The following is an 18,038-nucleotide window of genomic DNA, read 5'->3' on the forward strand; positions in this document are numbered from 1 at the left end:
AGGTGCTCTACCCATCTGCACTCTTAACTATAAGAAGCAGAGGCACAAACCTCAGAAACTCAAAATAAAATAAATTAAATTAAATGGTGGAGGCAGGCAGATCATCCGGATTCTCAACAGTCCTCTCTGCTGTCCCATTAGCTACTGCTTTGTTTGAGCAAAGTTACAGTGCTCTACTTGAGAAATTAGGATCACAGCTGGACCACATCCAAAAGACACATCTTTATCCAAGGTGTCTGAATATACAACTCTGGCAGGAGTATGGGCCTATGCAAAGTTCATGGTGACTGAAAGGCTTTCCATAGCAGCAGAAATGAACCTCTTCCCCTTCACACTAATTTACAGAGACAAAATAATCTGATGGCAGTAAGTACAAAAGACAACCACCTCAATACTTTTACAAAGCACTGACTCTATGAAAAATATTGTGCTAGATGCTAGGAAACAACACTCCATCCCATAAAGGGGCCAAAGGAACGATGGGCACAAAACCAATACCTGGAAAATAAGTTTTGATTATTGCTTACAGGGTGAGGGGGAAGGGAATGTGTATCTGTTGACCTGAGTGCTATAACCTTCCAGTTTCATATAAAACTAGTATTATACAAAATTTTAGTGGTCATTGTCCACCAACGGCTTATAATCAATTAAGAGCCAGTTCAAACAAGATATTAGAAAATCAGAGACAATATAAAATATTTATCTTGATGATGTAGCCTCCAATCTTGGTTTGAATCTAAGAAACTCAGTAGACAGTGGAGACAGACAAAACAAGTCAGCATGAAAGAGAAGTCAGAGAATGAAGACACATCAGAGAATGAAGAACTTTCTCCCAACTTTGCTCCATCTTGATCATCTTACTCACTCAATGTCTTACTGAGGAGCCACAGAATGGTTATTTGGAGGAGCAACCAAAAATTGTGGCCCCACAAGAGACACATGAAAAAGTGCTCCACGTCACTTGGCATCAGGGAAATACAAATCAAAACCACAATGAGATACCACTTCACACCAGTCAGAATAGCTAAAATTAACAAGTCAGGAAATGACAGATGCTGGTGAGGATGCAGAGAAAGGGGAACCTTCCTACACTGTTGGTGGGAATGCAAGCTGGTGCAACCACCCTGGAAAACAGCATAGAGGTTCCTCAAAAAGTTGAAAACAGAGCTACCTTATGACCCAGCAATTGCACTATTGGGTATTTACCCTAAAAATACTAACGTAGTGATCCGAAGGGGCACGTGCACCCGAGTGTTTATAGCAGCAATGTCTACAATAGCCAAACTATGGAAAGAACCTAGATGTCCATCAACAGATGAATGGATAAAGAAGATGTGGTATATATACACAATGAAATACTATGCAGCCATCAAAAGAAATGAAATCTTGCTATTTGCAATGATGTGGATATAACTAGAGGGCATTATGCTTAGTGAAATAAGTCAATCAGAGAAAGAAAACTATCATATGATCTCCCTGATATGAGGAAGTGGAGATGCAACATGGGGGGGTTAAGAGGGGAGGAGAAGAATAAATGAAACAAGATGGGATTGGGAGGGAGACAAACCATAAGTGACTCTTAATCTCACAAAACAAACTGAGGGTTGCTGGGGGGAGGGGGGTCAGGAACGGGGGCTGGGGTTATGGACACTGGGGAGGGTATGTGCTATGATGAGTGCTGTGAAGTGTGTAAACCTGGCGATTCACAGACCTATACCCCTGGGGATAAAAATACATTATATGTTCATTAAAAAATTAAAAATTAAAAAAAAAAAACACCATTTTCAGCTAATCAAAACCTAAGAGAAGTTGGTGCCTATCCTGTAGATATCCACCGAAGGAGTTCTTCATGCAGAAGGAAAAAATCCTAGGTGGAAGAATGTAAATGGAGGAAGTAGTAAACAGTAAAGGGCAAATATATGGTTAAAAATAAATAATATGGGTTATTTAAAACAAAAAACAAAACAAAACAAAATTGTGGGCCCACAAGATCAAAGAGTAAACATTTCTCCCTTTCTCCTTGAGGTTGACATCTAAGTGTAAGAAAATTACAATGTGATTTGACATTGCATATCCATCAAGGTCTACAACTTGAAGAGAAATGTTTATTTCCTGAAGAGACCTGGAGGTGATAACCAGTATAGTCTTGCACAGTGAGATCAGGTGACTTTTTAGGACAAATCTTGAGGATGGCCATGGATGTTCATGCAGTGTCAAAGATCAGACAGGACTCCATGGCAAACAGGCTGCCAAGACAAGCTCTAGAGCTACAATATCTGAAGGGTAGACACAGGGCACACTGACTATCAAAATTTAATCAAATTAAATAGCAATAAAAAAAATAGTGGTTGGTTAACAGCAATTACACCATTTTATTCTTACGTGAAAAATTAACAGGGGCGCCTGGGTGGCTCAGTGGTTAAGCCGCTGCCTTCGGCTCAGGTCATGATCTCAGGGTCCTGGGATCGAGTCCCGCATCGGGCTCTCTGCTCAGCAGGGAGCCTGCTTCCTCCTCTCTCTTCTCTCTCTGCCTGCCTCTCTGCCTACCTGTGATCTCTGTCTGTCAAATAAATAAATAAAATCTTTAAAAAAAAATAAAAAAAAAAATTAACAGGACATGATCTAGAATAGACTTACTTCAGTAAAAATAGTTAAAGAACTGAATTGACAGATGGGTATTCATTTTACATTCTTATAACTTCTATGCTTGAAATTTTTCATAATAAAATCTTGAAAAAAGTTTAATAGGACTATAAATTCAGTTATACTAGCCACATCTCAAGTACTTAAGTTGCCACGTGTAGTAGTTAGTGGCTACCTTATTGGTCGACAGATATAGAACATCTCTATTATGTCAAAGAAGTTTATTGGACAGACCCACTCTAGAACCAAGCTCAGGAAACTGGCAAACCTTCAGAGATCAATTCTTCCCAATAAGGTCAGTCCTGACATCCCAGGGCAAGTGAACTATCACTACTAAGAGATGGGAGATTAACAATCCCAGGGCCATAGTTACTACCAGGGGAAGTTAATGAAAGAGGTTGCAGGAAACTGAGAATCATAAGTTGAGCCATGCTCTTAATAGTGCAGATACACACACACATGCATTAAAGTCTCGATTTTAAATAACTTGTAATGCTGAGAACTCATTTAATTCCTACAGAAACACAAAATATATTCTGAAATATCTTATAGACAAAAATCTACTGTCAAATAAGGAATAAGGGTATAATAGAAGATGTATTTCAACTGGGGTGCTGACCTGACTCATAACTCTTTAGACAATTACTTATTATACCAAAAATATTTAAATTTTAAGAATTCCTGAGGGGTTTGGGATACATGTGAAAAATCCAGAATCTTCTGTAAACAACTTCTATAGGCACCAAAAAAATTACAGACCATTAGGTAAGAAGACATCTGCAATTGCCTTTAAATGATGAAAATCTGGCATCACATTTCTGCCTGAAAGAACTTCTACCATAGGATGTACCTACTAGAACAATTCTTTATTACCTTAAAGTGAATAAAAAGACTTAGCCTTCTGAAAAAAAAGAAAACAAAAAACCCACTCTCCATCCAGGCTTTGATATGTTTTATTACAGCAAACTTTCAACAAAAGGTTGCTTTTATTTACAGAATTTCATGTGTGAGAACTATCCAGACCACTTGGACCCAAGCTGAGAATAACCATTAAGCCTGTTTATGTATTTTCTTATTGTTAGTTGGCATACAAAAAAAAAACCTTCACATTTATAAAAATCCCAAGAGTGTTTATGACAAACCCATCCCTTAATTAAATATAAAAACAGCTTCAAAAACATACAATTTAGATTGGTTTAATCTTGAAATGTAATCCAATAAGACTAAAAACTAAACATTTCAGGTCCTGCACCAAATAGTAAAATACTCGAAGGCCTTCAGGATCCCTAAAATTTAAAAAAGGTAAAAGTTACTTTTTTTTGTTCCTAAGATGAAACATAATTTTAAAGTCAATTCCCAAAAACAAAACACACACCAAAACAAAAGAATTCAGGAGAAAGGAAGGATCTGCTGAAACTAAAATGAACATACTGATCACCATTTGTCTTTTCTAAAAAATATATAAATCTCTTCACTAGTAATAATAATTTTATATTAGTATTTATTTCCTTATAAAAAAATAGCTATACATAGTAAGAATGTATAAAGCAGGTAAAATTATAAAGATAGAAAAAAATAATCCTCATAATACTATAAAATGTCATTCCCCACAGGATAACTATAAATATTTTGGCATTTCTCTATTTTCATACATAAAATCATTCCCTGTGCCCTTTTTAACATTATTTTCCCCTCTTTATAACACACATCTTCCCCCATGTCCATCACCCAGTTACCCCTCCCCCACCCCCAGCAACCATGAATTTAAAATGTTAGCAGCTTCATGATGGAAAGAACACTGGGTATTATAGAAGACTGATGAATCAGTCTACCTCTGAAACTAATAATATATTATATGTTAATTAATTTAATTTAAATAAAAATAAATTTTAAAAAATGAAATGTTAGCAGTTTTTGATGCATAATTACCAAACCGCTTCCCAAAAAACCCTGTACCAATTTTAAATCCCAGTTAGGGTATGAACACCACATCCTCATCAACTGTGGGAAAATCATCTTGATAATTCAAAAGTATCTGACTGATCTTTTAGAAACACAGTCTTTTGTATCCAATAGTTACTATGCATTCATTCCTTTTTTCCTTCCTCTAATAAATATTTACAAAGCACTTCTTGTGTGCCAGGCACTGTGCTAACTTTGGTGACATAACAAGGTTCTCACGAAATTCACATTTAAACCAGAAAAGCAAACAAGTAAGTTCTTACAATTTAAAATGACAGAGCACTAAGAAAACATTTTGAGGCACACGAGTAAGAAGTGGAAGCACAGAAATTTGGGGGGCAAAAACAATAGTATGTCCTACAAAGGCCCAAAGGAAACAAACTTGGGAAGACAGAAGAAGCTAAAAGCACATTTAAGTTATACTGATTTCCTTCAATTTCGCACATTAAACTCAAGGAGGAGAATGATGCAATATTAGGCTAATGAGGCTGATATAATCCAATAAGGATTTCTTTTAAATTTTATGAAACCCTACCCAGATTTTTACCAAAAACAGCTATTAAAATTTGCCCACTTGTTATGAAGTGGTCAGATTAAATTTTTTTGACAATCAGAAAAATAAACTGCTAATCACTTTGACAGGAAGTCTTTAATGACATAAAAGTCAGAATTATATCTGCAGAATAAACTGATTAAGTGGCCACTGAAATAATCCTAGAAAACTGGCTACTGTTCTAAAATGAGCCTCTCAAATCAATTATGTCAATTTTTTTTTTAGATTTTATTTATTTGTCAAAGAAAGAGCACAAGCAGGGGAGCGGCAGGCAAAGGGAGCAGGCTCCCCGCTACCCCACTGAGCAGGGAGCTGGATGTGGGATTCAATCCCAGGACCCTTGGATCATGACCTGAGCCGAAGGCAGAAGCTTAACTGACTGAGCCATACAGACATCTCTAAATTACATCAATTAGTTAAAATACTTTAGCATACTTACTTTGACTGATTTACATCAATAAGAGAACCTATTTTGGATGTGGTAAAAGAAATGTGTTCATCTCCAATTACAATTTCCAGCTCCTGAAAAAAATAAAATAGATTGCTGTAGTTAATGTAAAACTCCACCTCAATGGTGTCTAATCCTTGTTACCAAGAGGTCCCAATTTAGCTGCAAGTTTTCCAGCAGTCAGAGAGGAGGGGAAAAAAAAAAAAAAAAAAAGGAAAGAAAAGAAAAGGAGAAGGAAACAAATGGAAAAGAATGATAGACATAAACTTTGTCTGTAAAATAAAAACCTCATCAACTGCTCAGGAGTCCCCAGTATTAGGATCAACCAAGAATAGCTTTCCAGAAATCTCAGAAAGAAGACACCATAAATATGAATGATATATGTAAGAGTACACACAAATATTTCTTAAATCAGTAAAAACTAAAGATACAACTTTGAAGCACAATTGTGTAAATATGGGTATAAACCTATTTTTAATAAATAAATACAAGCACATTTAATCTTTCTATCAGACTTTATAAATAAAATGTGTAATACTAACAGCATCGCTTTGGCATCTACTAGGTAGGAGATCCTGCCATTAAGGACTTTACAAACATACTCTGTAAGCCCTAAGACATCCTTCTCAGAGTATTTTATAAATGCACAATACCAGACGCATAAAGCATAGGGAAAAAACAATGATGTATTTACAACCATGAGTAAGCAAAGGTATTGGTATTTGAATCCTCGGCTGTTAAGACTGAAAGACACCTTGGTTTGACTTCACAAAGCACTGAAAATTAAGACCTAGGGGCACCTGGGTGGCTCAATGGGTTAAGCCTCTGCCTTCGGCCCAGGTCATGATCTCAGAGTCCTGGGATCAAGCCCCGCATTGGGCTCTCTGCTAGCAGGGAGCCTGCTTTCCCCTCTCTCTCTGCCTGCCTCTCTGCCTTCTTGTGATCTCTGTCTGTCAAATTAAAAAAAAGAAAATTAAGACCTAGTAAAACAAATATGACACACTGTAGTCATTCCTAGTGTGCCATAATTATTGAAGAAATATTTTTCTAGATTTTATTTGCAAATCTAAAACCAATAATTAAGTGTCTATGTCTACAGTGATTTACCGAGTTAAATAACAAATGCCAATAAAGATGATCTTAGCTCTGTACTTCATTACGAGACCTAATTATGTACAGTTTTTGGCACATAAAAAACAGAGACTAACTAACGCTCTCAAAGGATCAAAAAATCTTTGACTCAAAGATCCAATAGATGATTTCTGGAACATACCTACCCCTCCCCACTAAGACACATGAACATATCAAAAACTAGATGAAAATACTGGGTTCTCCCTGAGTCTAAAAGAGATTAAAGGTTTACTGCTGTTATCTGTTTTTTAGTATGTATGTACTTATTGCAACAAACAAACCGAGATTTAAATTTACTTTTTAGAAGTATTTACAATGCAGAACATAAATTCTGTTAACTCTACCTTTGCTTTCCTAAATGCTTCCTCAAACAGAAGAGGAGTTAAGTGACTGCTACAGGATGTCACCATTTATTTGATTTCTCCACATTTTTGCCGAGTCAAAGGGGATATTAAGTATAATCCTCAGGAATATACAAAAGTGAAATTAAGTGTTTCTTCCTCCAGGAGATATATCTCATTTCTTTAAGAGTTGGAAAAAACCCAATCAAACTGTCTCTCTACAAAGTGAAATTAAGCCTTCAAACTTCTCCAAAAGCCCTTTGAGAAACATTAATTACTCCATAGGGAATAGGAGGCAAAAGTAATGGTCAGTTTGAACAGAGAAACCAATCAAATCCTTCTCTGGGCATAAGGGTGCAAGTAAAGAGTTCTCAACATTATGAAAACCAAGAAGGTGAAATTCTACAGTCAATAAGAATCCTTTCGGGATTCCTGGGTGGCTCAGTTGGTTGGGCAGCTGCCTTCGGCTCAGGTCATGATCCCAGCATCCTAGGATCGAGTCCCACATCGGGCTCCTTGCTCGGCAGGGAGCCTGCTTCTCCCTCTGCCTCTGCCTGTCATTCTGTCTGCCTGTGCTCTCTCTCTCTCTCTGATAAATAAATAAAATCTTTTAAAAAATAAATAAATAATAATCCTCTCTTGAATTTCACAAACAGCTGTAGTTATTCCTAATAGAAGTAATTAATATTCAATAGCAATTATCCATAACAGGAAAACATCCTAACTTTAACTGGTGAGGCTACAGAGAAGACTGGTCAGAGAGAAGTCTAAATTTAGAGCTCTGTACTGACTCTTTTCCTATTCAGAGGCAGTACAGAAAATGAGACTAAGTAAAATAAAATTAAAGAGTATTTAATTGGGTGCCTACTAAATGAAAAACCAAAGAATCAGTGAGGATCTATGCTAAATAAATAAGGAGAAACATAAAAATTATATCACCAATTTCTACCATGTGTGCACATGAAGAACCACTGAATACAAACCTGTCGGCCAACTCTGTCAGGGGGAGGCCACAATGCATCATCTTCTTTTGTAATTTCACTGTCATCAATAATCCTCTTCAGTTCCTCCATTACACTCTTGTGCACATAAGCCTGAGAATAAATTACAATAAAAATTCTGCAATGTATATTACTTCCCACAATTCCTCGAATGAAATAACATACAAAGTGACAAACCCTAAATATTCAAAGAGACTGCCACAGAAAAATCTAATACTGATACCAAAATACAAGATGGGAGAGAATCACTCATCCTTAAGATTTTATTAACTCGCTTTCCCTCTCCTTTAATATGTATTTGTCTCCAAATTTAAAAAAAAAAAAAAAAAGATAAGTTAAATAGCCCCTTTTAAAACCCTGGATTTTGCCTTTATAACATGGGACTCAAATACCTCTGAATAGTTAACAATGATATCAGAAAATCTGTGAGGCAAACAGATACAAGTAGACATTACAGTGACTGCTCTGAACTTTTTCTTACCCCTAACTTTTGAGCCTTTCATTTAAAATTCATACTGTGTTTAAATCTTGATTATTGGGCACCTGGATGGTTCAGCTGGTTAAGTGACTGCCTTCAGCCCAGGTCATGATCCTGGAGAACCAGGATTAAGTCCCACCTCAGGCTACCTGCTCAGCAGGGGAACTGGTTTACCCTCTGACCCTCCCCCTTCTCGTGTTCTCCCTCTCCCTCTCTCATTCTCTCAAATAAATAAATAAATAAAATCTTTTTTTAATAAATAAATAATCTTGACTATCAATTAATGTAAGCAGGGATTGGGATAAAAAGACAAAACTAAGGAGGAAATGAATGAAATTATATGTTCAAAGGTGGGACAACTTAATATATTCAGATTGCTTCTTTGGAATTACACATGCTACATTTAGATCTAATTTAAATGGACTCCTTTTTCTATCTATAAATTGGCTTCTTTACAGCAATACAACCTTAGATGTACTTTTGTAAATTCTTAAGACATGAAGAAAATGGTCTAAGTGTAAAAAAATAAAACAATTGAAAAGAACTTACCTCCTTTCTGATCATGACATCATTTTTGTAATTGCTGTTGTTGGCATATCTAAGCTTTCCTGTGGGGAGCGGAAAAAAATTCACTCTATAACAGCAAAAACTGCTAAAAAAAATAATAAAGATATGACATTGTAAGCAATTTCAAAGGTAAAGACTGTTTTACAGTACTACTTTTATTAATATTTCCACCTTTTAACATAAGATCAATGTTAGCTAGACCTGTAAACACTCAAATATTTGTTGGTAAGAAGTTGGCTACAACTGAAGTCAGTCATTTTCAAAACTTTCATGCTTTCAATAGAATTTTTAAATATTCAACATAATTTTTAAATATTTCATACCTTCAATATAATTTAGTATAAGAGGAAGGTCATTTTTAAGGCACATTTGCTTAAGCTATGTCATGAACTAGACAGGGAACCTGAAAAGGAACTAACATTTCTTTTAAAGCCTATGTTATATATCTGTATTGGCCCTAAGTGATTTACCCAGAAAATTAATTTAATCGGTAAAACAACCCTTAAAATGTTTTATTCTCTCATCTACTCACACTTGAGAGAACAAAGTTAAGTAACTTGCTCAGGGTCAAAAAGATTCATCTCTAGGTCTACTTTCTTCCAATACTCGTGTTTTCCCCAATACTTCAAAATGTTCTTTTAATTACTTCCTTCAAATTAATATATGTATACAATACAGCAATGCCACTATTTTAGCACTGTGACTAAGATGCACACGAACTATGTACTGCTTCTAGTTGGCCTAATGTGATGCTTCTCTACTTTTTTTTTTTTTTTCACTTTCACAGAACTTTGTCCAAAGCTTAATACACCAGTTAACATCCACACTGTTTTTATGACTAGGTTCATGTCTGCATCACCCTCCAAGACATAACTCCTTCAGAGAAATTAAAGAGACTTACTCATTATTGTACCCTCAATTTTTGTACTTATGTGTTGCCCTGCACATAACACACACTCAAAGAATGCTCACAAAGCTCTCAAAAGTCTATGCAGGTGAACTGTCCTTATTATAAGCAGAGTTCAATCTACAGTAACTCTCTAAAGAGAATTAGGGCTCTCAAATGATAGAATATCCTGCACCTACTTGTCAACACACAGTTCCACCTCACCCTTTGCTCATGATGCTTTCAGCAGTCTGAATGTTTTTTTTCCCCCTCGAAGGCCAAGAAAATACCTATTCTCATTTCAAGGCTCACCTTGAAAGAGGGCTTTCACTACTTACATTATGATGATCTCAAACCCACCTTTGCCCCACATTTTTTTTGGCACCTATTTTTGGCATTTTGGAGACAGTCTTTGAGATGCTAGTCCACCGTCTTCCCGATGCTGGCCTCTCCGAAATAAATTCCTTTCTTGTCTCACCACCAGTAGATTTTCTGCCTTTGGATTTTGTCAGCTGTGAGCCCCCAGTACGGTGTTTGAGAACCCCAGAGCATCCCTGCGCACCAGCTACAATTTCAACTGCTACCTTCCCTAGGAAGCTTTCTTTGACTCCTACATGTACCCCTAACTATTTTCCCCTTTTTATTCTTATTGCATCCTATGGGGAACGACTATATTTAAGCACCCTACACTTATTTTTCTACACGCGGAGCTCCCTCCTGCAGAGTAGGTATCACTCCTTTTCCTAGACACGTGGCCTTACATAGAGCGTCTGCCTGAATACAATGATTGAATGGGAGTCCGAAAATTACCGGTCACCGGAAGACTTTAAGCATCCATTGCGCAACAGCGGGGTGGGACGTTCTTTAAAGTGTTCAAGAATGACGTCAAGTAACCCAGACGGTGTGCTGAAAGTAGGATTCTGATTACCCTATGTTCAAGTTTCCAGGATCTGGCAGGATTCGATTTTCTGAATTCACTTACAACCAACTTATGCTTCTGATAGTCTTCGGTTCGGATTTACTTTGGCTCTAGCAGTGACCTCAGTCCCCACTGTACACCTGCAAGCCACTGAAACGGGTTCACTCCACCCGCCTTCTCCGCGTCCGCTCCGCCCCGCTTCCCCTAGCCGCGCACCGCGCTAGACTGCGGCCGCAGCACCCCTCCTCTGCTCACCGTCTGGCCGAAACTCGAACTCCAGAAACTCGTGTCCAAACTTGCCCTTGTGCCCTACATAGTAGCGCAGGTAGAAATCGCTGGCCATCGACATTTTTGCCCCGCTGAAGCCAGCCCAAGGCCCGGCCAACTTGCCGCCGGGCGCCTGGTAGTGACGTCATCGCCCGGGATTAATGCGTCACTGCGGGCGCGCCTTTCGGGTCCCAGGTCACCAAAGGAAAGCGGGAAGGTAGTTTCCCATTATAGAGGGTTGGAGGCGCCAGGGCGAGAGGAATGTTGCTTTACTGGGGTTGGAAGAACATTTTTCCCCCCAAAATTAAACAGGTCCGATTATATTAGTAAAACACAGAAGTGTGAAAATGTGAGCGCATTTTTTATGGGTTTAGAATTAAGGTTTTCAAGTCGCTTACTTTTCGGGTCTCATTCTCGCGGCATCCTGTCCTCACGAGGTGGGTGTGGCCTCGGTCCCCTTTAACTGGTGGAAGGAGAAAGAGAAAGCCCAGAATCCGAATGGTTGACCTGGAATATCACCCTTGCCTCCAGTTAGATTCCTGACCGGAGCTTTCCCGTTTGGGCAGTGACTGCTAGTTATCCGGCAGCTAGAAGCCTGGAATAGAGATGAAGTAGAAAGAATCCATCAGACAAGAGGTCTGAAATTTGAAAGGCACATTGGAGAACTGAAGCTCTCTGACAGTCACGGCATTAAGAGTTCCTCTTAATAGTAAAACTTGAATCATTCAGTAAGGGTTAATCTTTAGTAGCCTACGGAGTTTGACAGTTTGACTTAAGATCAAATGATTTAGCCCGCGTTTCTTATTTTTTTTTTCTTTTTTTAAGATTTTATTTATTTGAGAGAGAGTGTGTGAGCAGGGAGAGGGGCAGAGAGAAGCAGACTCCCCGCGGAGCAGGAAGCCCCATGTGGGGCTCCATTGTGGACTCGCCCCCCCCCATCATGACTTGAGCTGAAGGCAGAGGCCCAAGGGACTCGGCCACTCAGGCGCCCCAACCCACGTTTCTTACCAGAAAGAATTAAATTGGGGAGATGACAAAACGCTGCAATGTGGAATGGGTTTTGAAGGGGAAGTAGAAAGACTAGGTGAACTTTTATACAAAATCTACTTTTGAAATATTGATCACCCTTTTTTTCATTTTTACCAGCAGAGTAATTCTGTTGGGTGACCTTTAACCTTCAGCAAGATTTAGAAGAGTGTCAGTCAGAAGACCTGGATTCATTCCCACCACATACTACACCATCTACTAACCTTGGTTATTTATTCACTGTCTACATCTGGTTTTGTTCACCAGCCAAATGAATATCCTACAATATCCTGCAATCGACTTTGTGAACCTCCAGAATTGTTGAGAAGACCAAATGAGATAATAAATATATAATAAGCTTTAAAATTTATAAAACACCTAATGATTTTAACAGGCATTTTATTTTATTTTATTTTATTTTATTTATTTGACAGAGATCACAAGTAGGCAGAGAGACAGGCAGAGAGAGAGGAAGGGAAGCAGGCTCCAGGCCAAGCAGAGAGCCTGATGCGGGGCTCGATCCCAGGACCCTGGGATCATAACCTGAGCCGAAGCTGGAGGCTTTAACCCCCTGAGCCACCCAGGCGGTCCAAAACAGGTATTTCTTATGTGCCAGAAATGCATGGACGCTGGTAATGATAGAGCCCTTTACACTTTTAGTCCAAAGAAGAAAGCAAACAGTAGAAAATTAACATAATGAAGCAAATGTTAGAAGAAAGAATACTTTTAGTTCCTTGAGGAAGATGCAGTCACAGCATCAGTGGAGCTTTGGATATCCCGCTCCTGCTCTTGACTCATCACTGTTCCCCTCTCACAGAGGAACAAGTCAGTCAGGAAGCCACACTGCAGCCATGACTTTTTTTAAAGACACTTGGAAGATACCCATAGAATCAGAGGTAGCAATTCACTTAATCAATCTGAGGGGTTTGAAGTGGCGGGGGGTGGGAGGTCGGGGTACCAGGTGGTGGGTATTATAGAGGGCACGGATTGCATGGAGCACGGTGTGGTGAAAAAATAATGATACTGTTATGCTGAAAATAAATAAATGAAAAAAATTTAAAAAAAAAAAGAATTACTCTAACCAGCCACAAGATAAATTTTTGGAGAAGGTATGTGCTGACTTGAGGAAAAGAATCTCAAAGTGAAAGACCAGTTCAGATGCCTGTCAAGGCTTTGAGAATCACTACAAGAAAAACGTCTAAGACTTGGGATCATTTTCAGCTGAGGATCCACAGGATACTCCTTGATTTGCACAGTCCTCCTGAAATTGTTAAGCAGATTACATCCATCATTATTGAGCTGGGAGGTGAGGTTGAAGTCACCATTGCAGATGCTTAAATCAGCCATTTTAATAAATTATCAATTGTTAAGTAAAGGAAAGAATATTTTTAAAATGCTGGTAGGACAGCAGAAGCAGCAAGTCATTTTATTGGGGAATCGGGGAAACTGTAGAAAGGGAAGTATCAAGAAAGGTTTGTGACAAGGGGTACATTTTGAATTAGACCTCACTGAATAAGTTCAGTATATGTTCAAAGGGAGGGAAAGAATTCCAGGCAGAAAACAGTCTTAGCAAAGGCACAGTGTTATGAAAGTGTGTGATTTGGGAAAGCGAAGAAATCACTATAGTTAGAAGATAAGGTTCATGCAAGTAGAATAACTAGAAAGGCAGACTGGGCCAGATTATGTAGAGTCTATATTAATACTTCTATAACTGTCAATATAGCAATCTATATTGACCATTGCATAAATGTTAATATATAAAGATTATTCTGCCATTATGGAAAACATTCAAAAGACATAAAGCACTATCCCTTACTACTAAGGTGACTGTTCCAGTTCGACCAGGATTGGGGAGTTCCCTGGGATGTGGAACTTTCAGTTTTAAAACCTGCAAAGTCCCAGGCAAACAGGGATGAGTTGGTCAGTGTACTTACTACAAGAATAACCCACAGAAATTTGGCTACAATATCCCATAGTAGCTCTGAAAATATAAGAAGTAATCCATTTGGTTTGTTTTTGGAAGGGAGACTCATTCAATATCTTTAGATTCCCTAGTGCATGTCCTTCAGATTTCTGGCACACATGCCAGTGTTCATGTTCATGCTTATGTAAGAGAGCGAGCTACCGGTACCGGTACCAGAACTTAGTACGATGTAAGCAGTGAGTGTGGAATCCACAGTGTTAAGATATTTATCTATAGGCCAATTACTGTCTTTATCCCCTTCTGAGGTAGAGACTAATCCGCTCTAACCCTATCTCTTTTTAGGATGAAATGTGAAAATATTATGTATTTAATCCTTTATCTATATGAAAAAAATAAGCCTCACTCTCTCTTCTATCTGATAAGGATTGCAGAGTGATAAAGTTTTTGTGGTTTGTGGTCTTTTCTTGGATGTTATACAACAGAGATGTGGAAATGTTCTGAACGGCTCTTGAGCACTTAAAATATGAGTGATGAGACCAGGAAGTGAAAATTTTTTTAAATTTTATTTCATTTGTATGAACTTACATTAATATTTAACTAGCTACATGTGTGTTTTGACTACTGTGTTGGACAGTGAAGTTACCTAAGAACCACTTCATATACTTTTACATGGGCTGGAAATAGTGAAAATATTTTTCAAACACTGAGAAATCTCAATCTCAATTGCTGTAGGGTTCAAATTAGAGCATACTTACCGGGATCACCAGAGTTTATTTATGAAAACAAATGTTTGGGCAGCTTAAATGAAGCCAAATAAAAAACTATTTCTGCCTTTGCCAAAGCAACCTATCTGTGATTAGCTTTAAAATATCCTTCTGAAGTAGTTAAGAAATACACATTTTATTTCCAACTCCAGCCAAAATTAAGGCTTAATGATTTAATCAAATACACAATATTCATTGATAGAATAATGATTTTCCCCTGATATTTTAACTTTACTGCTTTCAGCTTCACAGTGATGTATCAAGTCAGAGGGCTATGGTCAGAGATGATTATTTCTTAGAAGTGTTAATTTTTAAAATGTTCTGATTTTTCCTGCATCTCAGATTCTCTCTTCTTTTGATCTCTCGAGTCTGCTCTGTCCTCACACATTTCTTTTGCCTTTTGCCTATTTAAAATTATCAAATCATTCTTACTTAAAATTTTCACAATTATGTCCTGAATTTCCTGAGATAACCACTAAAGAGGAGAGGTGTTGTTGTTGGTTGTTGTTGTTTTCATTTGTTTTCTTTATCAGTAGCTTTTGAATAGTTTGAATTTGTATTTACAGAACAAAAGCTGCCAGGGCTATCTCATTCCCTTAAATGGATCAGAGTAATAAATCAAGAATATTACATAATCTAAAACAACATTCTAAGGTAATCAAAAAACTTTTAATGACAGAATGAAATGGTCTATTTCAGCCTTTGTGTGCCATTCACCCACCTTTCTCTTCTCTCTTCTAAAACAGACTACTTGGGGTGCCTAAGTAGCTCAGTCACTTAAACCTCTGACCCAATTTCAGGTCAGGTCATGGTTTCAGGGTCATGGGATTGAGCCCCACATGGAGCCCTGCGTGGGGCTCCACAATCAGCACAGAGACTGCTTGTCCCTCTCCCTTTATGCCTCCTCTGCTGCAAACATGCATGCAGTCTCTTGCTTTCAAATAAATAAAAGTATCAAATAAATAAATGTATCAATCAATAAATAAAATCTTTAAAAAAATAAAATAGACTTCTCTATGGGTTTTGAACATTAATAAATATCTTTGCAACCACTTAGTGGTATTACATTTTTAATAAGAGAAATACCATTACGCAGAAACACCAAAAGCTTCATACCATTGTTTCTCAGATCTATGTTCCTATGTGGTAGGCACTATTGCTAGATTATTATGACATGAAGATATATTTAATTCCAGTATTCAGACTAATAATTTTTCCAGTATATGACAATATCATATGCTTCCAACACATAGCATGACCACTAACTCTTATTTCCAAAACAAGAAAAAAACAGTCTCTAAATTAAGGCTATCCTCCCAGTTTCCATTGTATTTGCCATACTTTTTTAAATGAGCTATGATAAAGAAAAAATTTAATAAAAATTATTACAGCAAGGTTAAGAAAATTCTATCCATTACCTTACTTTTTCTTTAAAAATGGTAAAAAAAAAAGTCATTCAATTTTAATAACACCTTAATCCACCCTGAAAAACACTAGTGTTCTGCATGAGCGTCATTTGAAACTACTGGTTCAGACTATTCTAAGTTAAACTACATTTTCAACTTTCAATTAGACTCTGTATCTAGGTGGGCGTTTGGTTAGTTCCTGGCTGTTAGAGGCTTTTTAAACAATAAAACATAAACTGGAAAAACAAGAGGAGGGTGGAATCAAAACAATAAAACAAATCCTAGCCCAGATTCAAGTTAATTGAATGGTAAATATTCTAATTCTCTTTTTCACTCATTAGTTCAGAAATGCCTGAATTGGCTGTCCAGATAAAATGCCAAAAATATAAACCCCCTTTTGGAGGAAGCCTGGCCGAGGGAGGGGGAAAACCCAGTTTTCTTAGAATAAACAATTATTTTATCCATTTTTCTAAACCTATATTCAGAAATACAAATAAAATTAAGGGTAAAAATTTTAAATAGGAATTGTCTGCTGCTTCCCCTCCTACCAAAACAACTATTAACATACAGTATGAAAGAGCGGTGCTCTGATGAATTACGCACCACTTTCCTCCTAACCTCACTATGCCCCCATCCACTGCCTACTTGCAGTTCCTCAAACAAATCCTGCCTTTTTCCTTGCCCAAGATATACTTACATACTTATAGCCCCACTCCCCTCCCGGATGGCTCTTCTCCTCACTCTTTGTCAGGTTTACCTACCTGCCCCTAAGGTTTGCGTTTGAATGCCATTTCTTCAGGAAGTCATTTTACATTTCATTCTACTATCCTACAGGTTTTCTTCATAGCACTTACAATTTGTAATTATACCCACACAAAGATATACCTAAAGTCTCTTACTTTCTAGACTGTAATCGAAAGCTCTCGGTTTTATCCAACACGTACAACAGTGCCTTGCACAGTTGAACCTAGCACTCACCTTTTTTTAAATAGTTGAATTAATACATAAATATTTTGTAAATTTGACTTAAATGAACAGGCAAGTGACAAAAATGAGGTTCCATAGGACTTGATCATGACGTGCCAAGCCCTCTACCTCCCTTCTCCCTATTGCAACTTAACACTCACTCGCATCCTTACTCGTCATGTGGTATTCTGCGGGGGCAAGAATCATTATTCAGTTGGATGACTAATCATGACCTCATAAGGATTCCAACTTCTACAGAATTGTCAACTGCCAATCTTTCCTACAGTAGCCTTCAGTGTCCCTCCCGAAGCACCCAGAGTGTTCTTTAAAACCATAGATCACATGTTCAAGTACATTGTCATCACCCTGTTATTTTCAGTATTTTTAAATTGTTTGAGGCTACTAGCATCATCTAGAAACTCATACAAAAATGATGAGCTCATGATTTTAGTCACGTGGTACTTGTACCATACCATCCTTCAGTATGTCCTTCTGTGCAGTGTGACTGACACATTGAGCTTCTCTTTCTGGCTACCGCAGATTTTATATGAAAAAGAGATGAAAGATTCTAGGACAGGAATGGAAAAAGAAAGGAAACTACCATTTATTGAGCACATATGAGCCCAATACTCTACAAATGTATATTCTTGTTCAGTCCTCACAACAACCTTATGTGTAGGTATTATCCCCACTTCACACATGAGGAATCAGTTTTCTGACAATGTAGACTGTCTCTTGAATTTTTCTGTTGACATT

General features: G+C 37.6%; 1 protein-coding gene across 2 annotated transcripts; it reads right to left on the reverse strand.

Moving 5' to 3' along the window:
- Positions 1 to 3,580: 3,580 nt before the first annotated feature.
- MAGOHB (mago homolog B, exon junction complex subunit) lies at positions 3,581 to 11,349 on the reverse strand. Of its 2 annotated transcripts, none has more exons than XM_059402607.1 (5): positions 11,185 to 11,349; positions 9,107 to 9,165; positions 8,062 to 8,172; positions 5,598 to 5,680; positions 3,581 to 3,929 (listed from the first exon to the last, which is right to left on the reverse strand). In XM_059402607.1, exons 1-5 carry the CDS (start codon positions 11,276 to 11,278, stop codon positions 3,830 to 3,832), a joined length of 447 nt encoding a protein of 148 aa, XP_059258590.1. In that variant the 5' UTR covers positions 11,279 to 11,349; the 3' UTR covers positions 3,581 to 3,829. The 2 variants fall into 2 exon arrangements, with proteins under 2 accessions (XP_059258590.1, XP_059258589.1); XM_059402606.1 differs by having other exon boundaries at positions 9,107 to 9,209.
- Positions 11,350 to 18,038: the final 6,689 nt, after the last annotated feature.

The sequence above is a fragment of the Mustela nigripes genome, chromosome 6 (genome assembly GCF_022355385.1).
Source record: "Mustela nigripes isolate SB6536 chromosome 6, MUSNIG.SB6536, whole genome shotgun sequence".
Taxonomy (NCBI): domain Eukaryota; kingdom Metazoa; phylum Chordata; class Mammalia; order Carnivora; family Mustelidae; genus Mustela; species Mustela nigripes.

Excerpts from the sequence above, each read along its gene's own strand:
- MAGOHB (XM_059402606.1), bottom strand. The coding sequence starts at position 11,345 with ATGACGTCACTACCAGGCGCCCGGCGGCAAGTTGGCCGGGCCTTGGGC. Across the intron at positions 9,210-11,184 it reads GTTCGAGTTTCGGCCAGACG|CAGTTTTTGCTGTTATAGAG; the intron begins GTGAGCAGAGGA and ends TATTTTTTTTAG. Across the intron at positions 8,173-9,106 it reads ATGTCATGATCAGAAAGGAG|GCTTATGTGCACAAGAGTGT; the intron begins GTAAGTTCTTTT and ends ATTTATTCTCAG.